Source organism: Setaria italica, chromosome I, assembly GCF_000263155.2.
Source record: "Setaria italica strain Yugu1 chromosome I, Setaria_italica_v2.0, whole genome shotgun sequence".
Classification (NCBI taxonomy): Eukaryota; Viridiplantae; Streptophyta; class Magnoliopsida; order Poales; family Poaceae; genus Setaria; species Setaria italica.
Window position 1 is genome coordinate 5,412,644 of NC_028450.1, and position 13,523 is coordinate 5,426,166.

The window sequence follows — 13,523 nt, forward strand, 5'->3', positions numbered from 1 at the left end:
AGGCGGGCAGGGAGGATGGTGGTGGTGGAGGTGGGAGGCGAGCGGGTGGGGGTGGGGTGGGCGTCGTGGGCGGTGGCAGCGCAAACAAGCAAGCCTTCCAATTAACTCCTCCCCACCTTCCTCCCTCTTCCCCTCCTCCTCCACCCCCTCGATTCCCAAATCCCCAGCTCCGATTCCGACCCCAATTCCGTTTCTACCCTCACGGGCCTGGAGCCGTGAACCAGCGAGTCCGGCGGCATGCGGCGCGGCGGCGCGGAGGCGGCGGACTTCGACGTGGAGTCGCGGTTCCGCGGCGTGCGGAAGCGGCCGTGGGGCAGGTACGCCGCGGAGATCCGCGACCCGGCGAAGAAGGCGCGCGTCTGGCTCGGCACCTTCGACTCCGCCGAGGACGCCGCCCGAGCCTACGACGCCGCCGCGCGGATGCTGCGCGGGCCCAAGGCCAAGACCAACTTCCCGCTCCCCGCCGCCGCCCACCACCACCACATGCCCGCCGCATACACGCCGTACACCACCCCGGGTGTCTCTACGCCGCCGGTCGCCATGCCGGCCTGCAGCAGCCTCAGCTCCACCGTAGAGTCCTTCAACGGCGCTCGCCAGCGGCCCGTGCTCCCGCCGCGGCCCCCGCCGCCGCCGATCCCCGACGACGACTGCCGCAGCGACTGCGGCTCCTCGGCCTCGGTCGTCGACGACGACTGCACGGACGCGGCCGCCTCGCCGTCCTGCCGGCTCCCGCTACCGTTCGACCTCAACCTGCCCGCCGGCTCCGGCTGCGGAGCCGGCGTTGGGTGGTACGGCGACGAGGAGGACGAGATCAGGCTCACGGCGCTGCGGCTGTGACGTCAAGCTCAAGTTAGCCGCTGCTTAGAGAAAGAGGAAAAGGAGAAAAATATTTGGTTCTTCCCTTCTCTTGTAGCCTACACGAACTCCCTCCACTACGACGTTGTTGTTGTTGTTGTTTACCTGATCTGATGATGATTACTATGCACTGATCTGCGCATCTGCATCTTGTTGCCGGCGATTGAGGATTATCGCTGAATCTGGCGGCAGCTCGCCGCAGTTGTGCTGTAATATAGCAACATTTTACTTCCTTCCTCTTGTGAGGAAAGAGACAGCTAAAGTAACTTTTTTTTTTCATCTTTAGCTACATTTCCTTCTTGTTTTTTTGGCCTATATGGCTATACTTGAAGTATCATCTGTTTCGAATTGAGGAAGTTCAAAAATGTTTCATGGCCAAATGGCTTGTAGTAAAATGGCTGTTAAATGCTACAGATGTTGATATCAAAGTTGTGTTGACCAGATGAACATGATCTGCATTGACTTACTTTCAACATTTTCAAGTAGCATGAACAAATTTACTTTGTTTTCCTCTGAAAACCATTTGTTTACTCTGTGGTCATAAATGCCTAATGCTTTTGCTATTAACTTGTCATTTACAATGATCCATTATTTCATTTCCCATTACTTTCTTTTTGCATTTTTGTAGTTTCACGTGATAGAAGAATGTTGTGTTTTCTGTTCAGGATGATGCCTTCGTTTTGGTCCTTGAAAGTAAGTTTATTGGCTAAATTTGATTTTTTAGACTAAAGTGGCGACCTCACCTATGGGTAGTGGGGCTGTTGGAAACTGGAACCAAAACCATTTGCATTAATAATTCTGGAATATGGTTACGCATCAACCATTAGCCAAAAACATAAAGGCATGCTGGGAATAGAAGATTCTGCTTGGTGGTGTAACCTCAGCTTTACTGCCCTATGGAACATCAGACACATTCATATAAAGCATCAATCAAGATGCTCAGTTGCTTGCAAGATCAACTACTACAACTGTCAAAGAAATGCTAATAGCATCACGCTGGAAGGCATAGCATAAAAAGTGGAAGGTATTTGAATATACTGTTCTCTTGTTGTCAGTATATTCTGTTATTTAGGAGTACTGAGTACTAACAAATTTAACAAAATGTCTTATGTTTCAGGCTTAGATTTCTTATGTCATTTGTACATGGAGTATGGCGTTGCAACGGTAATCCTGTTTCATCTCTTACCGTTTGGCAATAAGGAAGTGGAAAGAAATGTTGTGAGCATAATATATTAGTATTGCGTTGGTTATATTGTCACACTAGTGTATTTGCTTGGAGTGATAGATACAATTGCAAAGACTAAATCACTTTTGCAAGAACTCTTTATGCACAACGCTTCTGGATAAACTTTGTTTTTTAATGGAAAGTATGGCTTAAATCTTGATGGATACACCATTTTAAAATTCAATAGGTAGTAATATTATTTTCATCTGATGTCAATACTTATACTGGGCAATACAACACTGCACTGTCTCCCTTTTGTTATTAACCCTATCAGTGTTTTGTTTAGGTGTCTCCTAGAAGGCATACTCTGGCTGTTACTATTGTAATGTGTCTAAATATGTAGGCAAAACTGTCTTATTCTGACCCTACACTCCAGTGGACCTTAGCATGGTGCATTGAAGCAATCAAGAATAAGTGTAAATCTAGAATGCATGCAATCAAACTATTTTCACTTTGATCAAAAATATCTTTATAAATATATACATCTGCCGTACGCGCGACAAGTAGATTTGTCATGAAAAACACTATCCTAAATCCTAATATCATCACACATTTCTTGGTAGAGGGGCTGCACCATTCCAGCTGCTAAAGCACTGCAAGTGATAACCAATGATAAGAATAAGCACTTTCAAAATCATATGTGTGAGATACATCAGTGCAAGATTGTATGTTCATGTACGAAGCCTTATAGCTTATATTTCAAAACAGAATCACTGAGATGCACTTCCTTGAGTTCTTTGTTTCTTCATGTTTCGCTGTAGCAAGCAACAAATACTGTGAGTCAACAATAAACCTACCTTTGGAGAAAGGTGGATGCTTGATGGAACGGCTTTGTGAATTACTCCCTCCGTTCCAAATTGTAGGTCGTTTTGGCTTAGTATATCTAGATGCATAATAATATCTATGAACCTAGAAAAGCCAAAACGACCTACAATTTGGAACGAAGGGAGTACTGGAGAAGTGCTGCCAATGATGTAGTACAGATCCATTGAATCTGGGAACGATTTGAAACTTGACAACAGGAAGTGGAAGTGCAGCATCAAGCCATCAATTAAGATACATCTGGCCAGTTTGTTGTGGGTGCTTTAAAGTAAAGCGACTGAAAGGAAAGGGACGATCTAGACTGCACTGTAACTTAAATAGCAATATCATCTAATTACACTGAGCAACCCCGACAGCCCATGGGGTGCCTTTTTCTGTAGCTGCTAAGAATTATGCTATGGCTATATATTCTTGTCTGTCAACACATGACTATTAACTTGTTGATGGCCGTAGACTCTGGGATGAGCGAAGTGTATTCAATAGAAGTGGAATATGAGGACCATATAGATAATATGGAAAAGGCTGCCTGGTTAGATTTCAGGATGAGGGGAGTAGGGTGTTGTTTCCTGACATGCTATGCTATTGGATAGTGATGGTGACAATGGTTATAACTATATTTGACACCTAGATTCAGGTCTGTTGGGAAAATCGACTTTCTAAGTTGCAGCATCTCTTTGTGGAACCACACCTCTCTTTCTCGCTCATGCCATTTTTGAATCATTTTGCTCTTAGTCAAGTAGATGTACTAAAAACTTTGTTCTTTTGAGAAACTTCAATATTACTATGACATACTTCCCTAGCAGCTTCTGCTTGCATACTACTTGATAACGACTTTAGGAGCCCTGTCCTGATCACACCCTGATGGTGGCATGGTGCCCTCATGTAATCAGACAGTATATCTCAATGTCTTAGCTAATCTGGTGGGGTTGAAGGGTCATTCTTTGAAAGGAGTACAGGTGCAAGGATACAGTGAAACTACTTTGTCTGAAGCACCTGTTCAATGAGTCGTAATCCAATGAACTATATTGTCACTTGAAAAGCAGTTTCTCTTTGTTTATATCCAGAGTAAGGTGCAAACACAATGCACACAATACCGCAATACCACATTTCCATTGATGGGCTGAAGAATTTCTGTATCGTAACTTATTTAATGAAAAGGTAGGGCCATTTGTACATTTGATTTGAAAATTTGTTACTTTGATCAGGTCTGTATACTTTTTATTTAATATTTCCAAATAAATATGTACTTTTTAACACAATGACTAGTAACTTTTCTTTCATTTTGTTTCATTTCTTGCTTGGTGTAATCATTCTTGCAATCCATTATTTAATTGTACCTCCCTCTTTTCTATGATGCATTTGGCATTTTGCTCCTACAGTTGATCCAGATGGTTGTTTCTCAGTGACTTGTGAGTCCATAGTCGATCAAGATGGTCATGAAACCTGATTTCGCAAGGGTGGTCGTAGCTGAGCTTTTACGTATTACACTAGATTTCTCCCTGTTTGATTGCATCATAACCTTTTTTTTTACAATAGATTGCTAGCATTTTGTTTGTTTCATCCGTGCTTTTCGTTAGTACCTCATAAGCTGATTTTGTTTGGTGGCTCAGGATTTTTCGTCGCAGTCTCTCTGACATCTAGTTTAGTCCTTCCCCCATTAAAACCTATTGGAGCATTCATTTGATTTGCATAATTGATGGCACTTGTTCCACTATACCCGACCACTTGATTGCCCACTTGTTTATCAGGTACCTAGGGATTATGGTTCAGCAAATCAGCACTGGCAATGTCTATTATGGTTTACTGTAGTGTTAATTTTCAGAGCACCAATGGTCATCCTGATAACCATTTCATGCTGTGCTCTCTCTTTGTCATGTATAGTGTGTCTTTATATATCTGTGGGAAAAGTTTTAGAAAATGCATGGCCATATCATGACCGATGAATGATAGTGTGTCATGTTAACAGTATTTCAGAACACATTATATGTTGTTGCTGGCATCCTAAAGCTACTGAGTATGGTGCTAGACTAGTTGCCAAAGATGCCGCAAATTTTGGCCGCTTTTCCCCATGATTATGTGGACACTTGCGGATAGTTAACTAACTTTGTTAGTATCTGCTTCATTTTATTTCGGCATCTGCTCCGCCGATGCTGCCATTAATCATTGATGATCTGGTGATTAGGTTACTGGCTAAACCACTAATCTATTTGCTCTGCTCCTTTGTTTCAGCTGCCCCAGATCTTGCGGCCCGGTGTCTGCTGATCAACATGCAGGGCGGGTGAAGGCAAGCAAGGGTCTCTCCCCCCATGTGCCTTGGTCCGTGCCGGTGGCTGCATCAACCAGTTCTGTCTGTGCGCTATGCAGCTGACAAGGATGGCGCCAATTGACGCCTCTGGGCTGCATACCACCGGACATTTTCGGTGGAATGAAGGTTATGGATGGGGGGCCATTGCGGGTTTTTGTTAACATCATGCTGCATCCTCCTCAAGAAACCGCGGTCGCTTGACTTGGACGGTTTCTGCCTGTGGCTGTGATGAGGTTAGTGCATCATCAGCTGTCAATGGAGCGTGAGCCAGCTGGTAGGCGCCTGTCTGTGCTCTGCACACTGCGCTGGAGCAATTTGCGGTGCCAGAAACTAGACGGGGTCCTGGTGGGTGTTGCTTACTGTACACTCCATTGGTACAAGTATACTGGTACCGTTTGTTCTTGATTTGATTGCATTTGGTGTGTGCTGGTTACTCAAGGTATCGTACTCCGGGTAGAATGATATCGAGATTGCTAACTCAGCCGACGGCCCCCTCGTCGTGCTACCAAGTGCTAACATTTTTTTTTTGATTCAATTGAAAGACGAAAACAAATGAGGTTGAGGCGATCACGGTTAAGGAGATGGAGGGAAAGAGTATGCACATTTTGGTTAGGGATCGGCTGGGTAGCCGCTAATTACACAGCCCCAAAGAAATTCGACGGGAAACACCCGGAAAAGCAAATGGATTCAATTGGAGTTGACAATTTGGGAGTTTAATCGTACAGTGTCCAACAGCAGTGGTACTATTAAGCAAATCTTGGCCGTCAATACAGCAACGATCCCGGCTGTGATGCGCGTGGGTTAATTTAGCGGAGATCCAACGCGGATTACGCTAGCTAACGACGGTGAGGGAGCAGCAGGTCAAACGCGGAGGGCAACGCCAGCTGCCACGAGCAAATGAAAGCGGGGGGATACGACGAGGCAGCTGCCAGCGACCAACCACCGTCCTCCTCCAGTCCTCTCCTCGGTAGGTTAGGTAGGCGGGGGCGAGGATCGGATCGGAGGAGGTTAAGGCCTGGCCTGAGCTGTCTGTCTCCTCCCTCGTCCGCCGCGTCGCCGCTGCCCCCCCCCCCCCCCCCCCCCCCCCCTGCGCACACAAGTCACCTGGGTGCAGCCGAGCTACCGCCGTTGCACACGTACAGCTGGGTGGCCTGGCCGTCGTGGAGCTCTGGCGACCCCCTCTAATTAGAATGTCTGGCTGGCCGCTGAGCTAAGCCCAACCATAAAGCCGTCTCCTCGTCAAGCTCCGACCCCTGCCCTGCCCCCGACACCATTCTGCTGCCTTCTCCTTCCTCCCGTCCCTGCTGCCGCGTTCTCTCTCCTTCCTCTCCTCTTGAGAGAGAGAGAGAGAGAGAGGGGAAAGGGAGAGGGACAAGGGAGGGGAAGGAGGAGGAGCAGGAGCAAGAACAAGCAGCAGGGCCGGCCGGCCGGGCGGCCTCGTCCGTCTCCGATCCGTCACAGCTCTCTGACCAACCCTTCTCCAGGCGCGCACAATCATCACCATGGCTGCTGTAAGTGCTACTATTACATGATTATTACATCCTCGTCCGCGCTTAATCACGTTTGCATTCGATCGCGCTGTCCGATTGCGTGGCGGCTTTGCTTGCGCTTCGCCGCTTCCCCGTCCGAAATGGTGCCATTGCCATTGCGCGCAGGGGCTGCGCGTGCGCGAGCCAACATCGCCATACCTGCATCATCGTGCCTCCATACGATGTTTTTTTTAAAAAAAGAATAAGATAAAAAAAGAGAGAGAGAGAACAAGATTCATGTGATGTTTCATGCATCACATTGCTTTTCTGTTATCGATTTTGTGGATTTGGGACCATGGCTCCTTCCCCTGCCCCCATGTGCGTGCCCATGTTGATGAGCGCCACCTTTCCCCAACCGCGGCGGTGCCTAACATTATAGCTAGCTCAATTCAGATTTTTATTTATTTATTTATTTAAGAATTAAGAAAGAGGTAACAACGAGCACAATATAGTGATATTCTTCCTCCGTTTCATCCGTTTCAAATTGTAGGTCATTTTGATTTATCTAGGTTCATAGATATTATTACGCATCTAGATATAGTGTATGTATACATGCATAATAATATTCATGAACCTAGAAAAGTTAAAACGACCTACAATTTGGAACGGAGGGAGTACTCCGTACTACTAAGGGGGTGTTTGGATCTTGGAGCTAAAGTTTAGTCCGTGTCACATCGGATATTCGGATGCTAATTAGAAGGATTAAACATGAGCTAATTACAAAACTAATTGCAGAACCCCTAGGCTAAATCGCGAGACGAATCTATTAAACCTAATTAATCCATCGTTAGCGAATGTTTACTGTAGCACCATATTGTCAAATCATAGACTAATTAGGCTTAATAGATTCGTCTCGCGATTTAGCCTAGGAGTTGTGAAATTGGTTTTGTAATTAGCCTATGTTTAATACTCCTTGTGATAGGGGCTAAAGTTTAGCCCGGGGATCAAACACCCCCTAAATCCAGAATTAGGCAGCAGCGAGCTGTCAAGGTGCATGCATCCCATGCGCTGGGAGTTTGGTGGCGGCCGCTGCTCGCTGGCTTGGGTAGTCAGACAGGGGTAAAGTTCACGGGTCTGAACACCATTATCGCTATTTGAACATGGGGCGCGCCGCAGCCGCACCCGCACCCGACGATATCTTCTCCTTTCCGCCGCGCCGTCCGCACGCACATGGCATGGCGCGGCCGCGGACCCGTGCTCGGACGACTCGCCGTCGCCGGGTCGCGTCCTCACGGGCCGCCCCCATGTGCCCTTCGGTACATCCCGGACACGGCGACTCGATATGGGCATGGCACGACCGAGGCGATCGCGCCGGTGCATCCGGACAATGCAAAGCTTGGTCGAGCCTTAAAGTTTCGGCAAAGCGATTTGCAACGCGCAGGCAGGCTGAAATTTTGCGCGGGAAACGGATCGGAGATCAGCTGTTTCATTCCTTCTGCGACAATGACGCCGTCACGCAACGCGTGTACAATTATTGGTCGGTGTTAGCTGGGAACTGCCTGCCTTTGCTTCGTACTGGTGTTCGTTCGGCTGTCATGTGCTCTGTCTTTCTTTGTGTCAAAGGCAATTCTATTCAGTTTGGTTGCGACCTACTCCTAAGTACAGTGTCTATTTTTTTTTTCACATTGCCTGACTTTTTTCTGTTTCTAAAAAAAAACGCAAATTCCTTGTATTTCAAAAATGTTGAAATGCAAATGTCTAATGGCTTGGTTAACGTACACCCGCAGACCAGACTCGTTACCGGGGGTCGCAATTGCTCATCGAGATCCGTGCGCGTTGACTTTGCAGGCCGGGAACGCCGTCGTGCCCAAGTTCGGCTCCTGGGACGCCGAGAACATCGGCTACACCGTCTTCTTCGAGAAGGTGCGCGACAACAAGCCCGCGCCGGCGCCGGCGACGACCGCTCCCCCCAAGCCGCCAACCAGCGGCAACGGCGGCGGCGGCGGCGGCGGCTACGACTTCGACCCGTACGAGCACTACGAGAACCTCAGCAGGAAGGTGCCCTCGCGCCCGCCGAGCTCGCACGGCAGCCACGCGCCGGCGCCCGCTCCCAAGGCGCCCGCCGGCGGATACGACTACGACCCGTACGAGCACTACGAGAGCATCAGCAGGAAGGTGCCCTCGCGCCCGCCGAGCTCGCACGGCGGTCCCAAGGCGCCCGGCGGCGGCGGCGGATACGACCCGTACGAGCACTACGACAACCTCAGCAGCCGGAACGTGCCGTCCCGGCCGCCGAGCTCCCACGGCCATGGCCACCCACCGGCCGGCTACGACTTTGACCCGTACGAGCACTACGAGAACATCAGCAGCAGGAACGTCCCGTCCCGGCCGCCGAGCTCCCACGGCCACGGCCACGCGCCGCCGCAGCCGCACCACCGGCCGCAGAACCACCAGCAGCAGCACCAGCACCCCGGCGGCCACGGTTACCACCACCGCCGGACCGGGAGCAACGGCAGCAGCGCGGCGTCCGAGACCAGCAGCCGCGGCAGCAAGTTCTCGCCGCCCAGGCCGTACCAGCCCCGGTACAGCAGCAACACCACCAACAACAGCTACCCGGCGTCGCAGCCGCAAGCCGCCGGCCACGGCCACGGCCACGGCGCCGCGCACGCGCACGCCCACCAGCAGCAGCACCACCACCACCACCACGGCGCGCCGAGGGCGGCGGCAGCCTCGCCGTCGCCGTCGCCGCCGCGGCACCAGCCGCCCCCGCCGCCGCGGCGGCCCAAGCCGTCGGCGGTTCCGCGGTTCGGCGTGTGGGACGAGCAGAACGCGGCGGCGGCGGCGCAAGGGTTCACCGTGCAGTTCGAGAAGGTGAAGCGGCACCGGGAGGAGGCCAGGACGGCCCCCGCGCCGCCGGTGCCGGCGCCGCAGCAGATGATGCCTCACGATCACGCCGCGGCGGCGGCGGCGGCAGGGGCGCGGCGGTACGGGAAGAGGAAGCCCAAGACCAAGAGGTCCTTCATGTCCAAGATGTACAGGTGCCTGTTCCCAAGGGTCCGAGAGTGTGAGTGAGAGAGTGAGTGAGGCCGCATGTCGGTAATTACTAGTAGTGGTATAATCCAACGACAATTACCACACAATCGTATACGTGTTCTTCGGCAGGGACTGTACTATGCTAGCATTTCTTGAAAAGATTTGTTCGTTCTTTTGTTCATTATTACTTCTATATACTGTATATGCATGTATAACTCCCGGCATTAGTCAAAGCATATGAAAATCATGTCACGTGCTCCTTATTGACTTGGTACTTTTCATTGCACAGTTGAAGCATGTAGAGATGATGGAAATAGAAAATGATGACTGAACAACTAAGTTATCGCTTGGAAGTTCAATGAGGCCCATTAACCCAAAATTTGGCCCATTGAGTCCATCAAACACCCTTCTCCCAGCAAAAAGTTGTCTACTACCAATGAACGCACGGCCCACCGCTTGGTATTTTTTTTAAATATAAAAGGAACAGCTATTTGGCAATTTTGTTTTTGCCCCCCAACTCGTATCAAAATAGAGTATTAACTCCAGTTCTTTGACGCATGTTTCTTTCCTCCTCCGGTCTTCAGTTGTTAAAATTAATGGGGCTTCGATTTGATGCACCATAACCCCTTATTCAACACTTGTATTTCCCTTGTGGCATCTTCAAAATTACCATTTGAAAACTTGAACTAGTGAGCTTCTAGGTAGGTATCTACCATTTGGAGAACACTTGACACCTTGAGCTCCGGATCTGTTTGGTAGATGGTACATATGTACATTTGTGTATTTACTCATGTGTACACAACACAAAAAAAATAGCATCTAGGATGACACTCATGTGTATTCAACACAAAAAGGTACCTAGGACAACACTCACGTGTACGGTGTACCCAACCTTTATGGATCGCCACGAACGCGCTAACCACCGCTGGTCTTGCACCATTGACCCCAGCAGCGCCACCAAACCATCAATCACACTCGTCGCCGGCGTTTGCGCACCGCACCACTATTGTGAGCACCATCCTCCTTCCTCGTACCATCTCCCCTTGCTGCCCTCTAAGGGTGTCCGCAATGGTGCTGAGTCAGCTAGCTATTTGAGTGTACAGCTCAGCATGTATCCTATGTGGAGGAAAGAGAAGATGCAAAAATATTCGAGCCGGCGACTTGCTCGTCGCCCAGCTCGCACGCGCGACGATGCGCCAAATCGCCAGCTTCATCGCCATCTGCTAGCTATTCTTCTAGCGTTTTCAGATCCGCTGCGCGCGAATCCATTTTCTCTCCCACGTCACTGCGCGCGAAAATCCGTCCACGGCGCGCAAAAATCCCTCCACAATCCACCTTCTCCCGCCCTTGCTCTTCCGATTTAGTTCTGGAGGCGTCAAAAGCAAGGTCTGTTCCTCTTCTTTTCCGTCGTATCTTCCCATCTATCTTATTCCACGATCCAGCTCCTGTGCTTGACTCTTTCGATTCAGTTCCGGCCCGCGAGATCCTTGTCGCTGCTGGTGATGAGCCGCCGGAAGCGAGAGATGGCCCTGCCACCACACCAGACTGGATCTGCTCAGATGGGATCCGCGGGATCCACCTCTGCTTCTGCTATTCAAGTGGCTACGCATGATCCTGCACTTCTTGGTGGTGGTTCTTCTATTCCAAATATAGGAGGTCCATCAGGTAATCGAGTTCGCTCTTGGTTTCTATATTTAGCTAGATGCATAGCAGTAAGCTAGAAAAAAAAAATCAATGAAGTCACTCCTGCTACTTATTGATTTTTTAGATATTTAGTGGAAGTTTATCTTGATTTCTTGATAAAGTGTTTGTCTAAACTAATGGCCGAATGGCATGACTCTGTAGCATGGTGGCCTGGACCTTTGCCACAAGCCACATCTTCAGCAGCCACATCCACAAATTGGTAAGTTTTATTTTTTTCCATGTAATTTTCTTGTTGCACTAGTTGTCATTTTATTATGTTCAGAAACAGTTAGTTCACTAGCTATATTAGTTTTATTAGAAGTAATGTTCAGAAACAGTTAGTTCACTAGCTATATTAGTTTCATTAGAACTAACGATATGGTTGCTTGATTTTTCAGTGGTATGGATTACTATCCACCTGGTGGTTTTATGAGCATTTTACAATCTGGACAACCATTCTTTCCTCATGTTTCGGCACCATGGCCACCTATGGGAAAGGAATCTCAATTAGCACCACCAAAAAATAACTCAGGAAACCAAAATTCTAAAAAGAGATCGAAAGGCAAAACCATCATCAACTTAGATGATGGAAACGATGGCAGGACTGCAAAGCACCTTGTATTTGATTCAGATGAGGACGTGAGGCTAGTAAGTAAAATTGTATCACTCACTTTCTTTTTGTAGCTACACAAATATATGAACCTACAACTAATCATGCATCCTAAATTCAGGTCAGTGCATGGCTGATCCACTCAAATGACCCAATCAATGGGAATTGCAAGAAAAATGAGAAGTATTGGGGTGATGTACATGGACACTACAATAAGACTATACCTACAAACCGAAAAAGAGAGGTGAAACATCTCAAAGATTGCTGGACAAAAATTAAGAGATGGGTGGTATTTTTCTGTGGAAGTTGGAAGAAGGCTACCTCAATTTATCTTAGTGGATATTCAGATGAGCAACTAAAAGACATGGCTAAGCAGTTTTATTTGGATGACTATAAGGAAGGACCATTCACAATTGAGCACTGCTGGAAGATTCTTCGTGATGAACCCAAGTGGCATGCAGTTTTGGAAGAACTTGAAAACCCAAATAAAAGGAGTTTGGATGGTGAAGATGAGGCAATTGGCACCTCAAGGACACCAGAAGCTGTAGGAGAATTGGAACGTCCTATGGGACACAACAAGCTAAGAAAAAACCCAATGGTAAAGGTAGAGTCAGCGATGATGATGGAACGTCCTATGATAAAGACTTGAAAAAATTCATTGACATTCAAGCAGCAACAAAAAAACGACAGGAAGATTTCATAGAGGCACAAGAACGCATTTCTGAAAAGAAGTTTCAGACAGCAAGGCTTAACAAGGAGGCCACTTTATTGGAATCGTATAAAAAACTCTTGTGTATGGACACTAGGGAGATGACAGAGGATATTAGAGCTGAGCATGTCCTTGCCCTGAAGATGCTAAGGGAGAAATTGGCCGGTAACAGTAACTAAGGTACTTTGTTTACTGCTATTTTTTTTACACCAGTCAACATGTATAAATGCATTGCTAATTATCATGCAGTACCACTAAATTTAGTCAGTCAACATCTATTACCAATGCTTTGTGAATTATCATGCAGTACCACTAATTACATGACCAGTTTGGTGTAGTAGTCAAAACACATTTGTCCTTTGTGCGTGTATATATACATGACCAGTATGGCTGCATATATGCACAGTAGCCCAAACTCTCCAACCTCTATACCCCTTTCTAAACTTGTCTCCAAACATGTCGGATCAATCCGATGATTCTGTAGACCCCTTAGAAGAGTTCTCAGCTGAGCAACAAGCCCTCGACTCTCTTGCTAGCCGGATTTTTACGAAGATTAAGGCAAAGATGGTGGGTAGTTCATCTAGGCGTCGAACCAGAAAGTACATCAACAGGGATCATGAAGGTGCTCATCAACGACTTGTGGCTGATTACTTTGCAGAAGAGCCTCTATATTCTGATGCAATGTTTCGTAGAAGATTTTGGATGAGAAGGCATGTTTTTCTACGCATTGTGGATGCCCTGGGCAGTTGGTCTCCCTATTTCACTCAAAGGGTAGACTGTACTAATCACCTGGGGCTTTCACCACTGCAAAA

At 48.1% G+C, this 13,523-nt stretch overlaps 2 protein-coding genes across 2 annotated transcripts; both read left to right on the plus strand.

The window, feature by feature from the left end:
• Positions 1-1,321, plus strand: LOC101765573 (ethylene-responsive transcription factor 3-like). The gene has a single exon (XM_004951564.3). The coding sequence runs from the start codon at positions 238-240 to the stop codon at positions 835-837; it is 600 nt and encodes a 199-aa protein (XP_004951621.1). The 5' UTR covers positions 1-237; the 3' UTR covers positions 838-1,321.
• A 4,798-nt stretch (positions 1,322-6,119) lies between these two features.
• On the plus strand, positions 6,120-9,968 carry LOC101765986 (filaggrin-2). Its single transcript, XM_012843332.3, has 2 exons — positions 6,120-6,718; positions 8,525-9,968. The coding sequence occupies exons 1-2, from the start codon at positions 6,710-6,712 to the stop codon at positions 9,746-9,748; spliced, it is 1,233 nt and encodes a 410-aa protein (XP_012698786.2). The 5' UTR covers positions 6,120-6,709; the 3' UTR covers positions 9,749-9,968.
• The last annotated feature ends 3,555 nt before the right edge of the window (positions 9,969-13,523 follow it).

Coding starts and splice junctions, on each gene's coding strand:
- LOC101765573 (XM_004951564.3), top strand. CDS start 238: ATGCGGCGCGGCGGCGCGGAGGCGGCGGACTTCGACGTGGAGTCGCGG.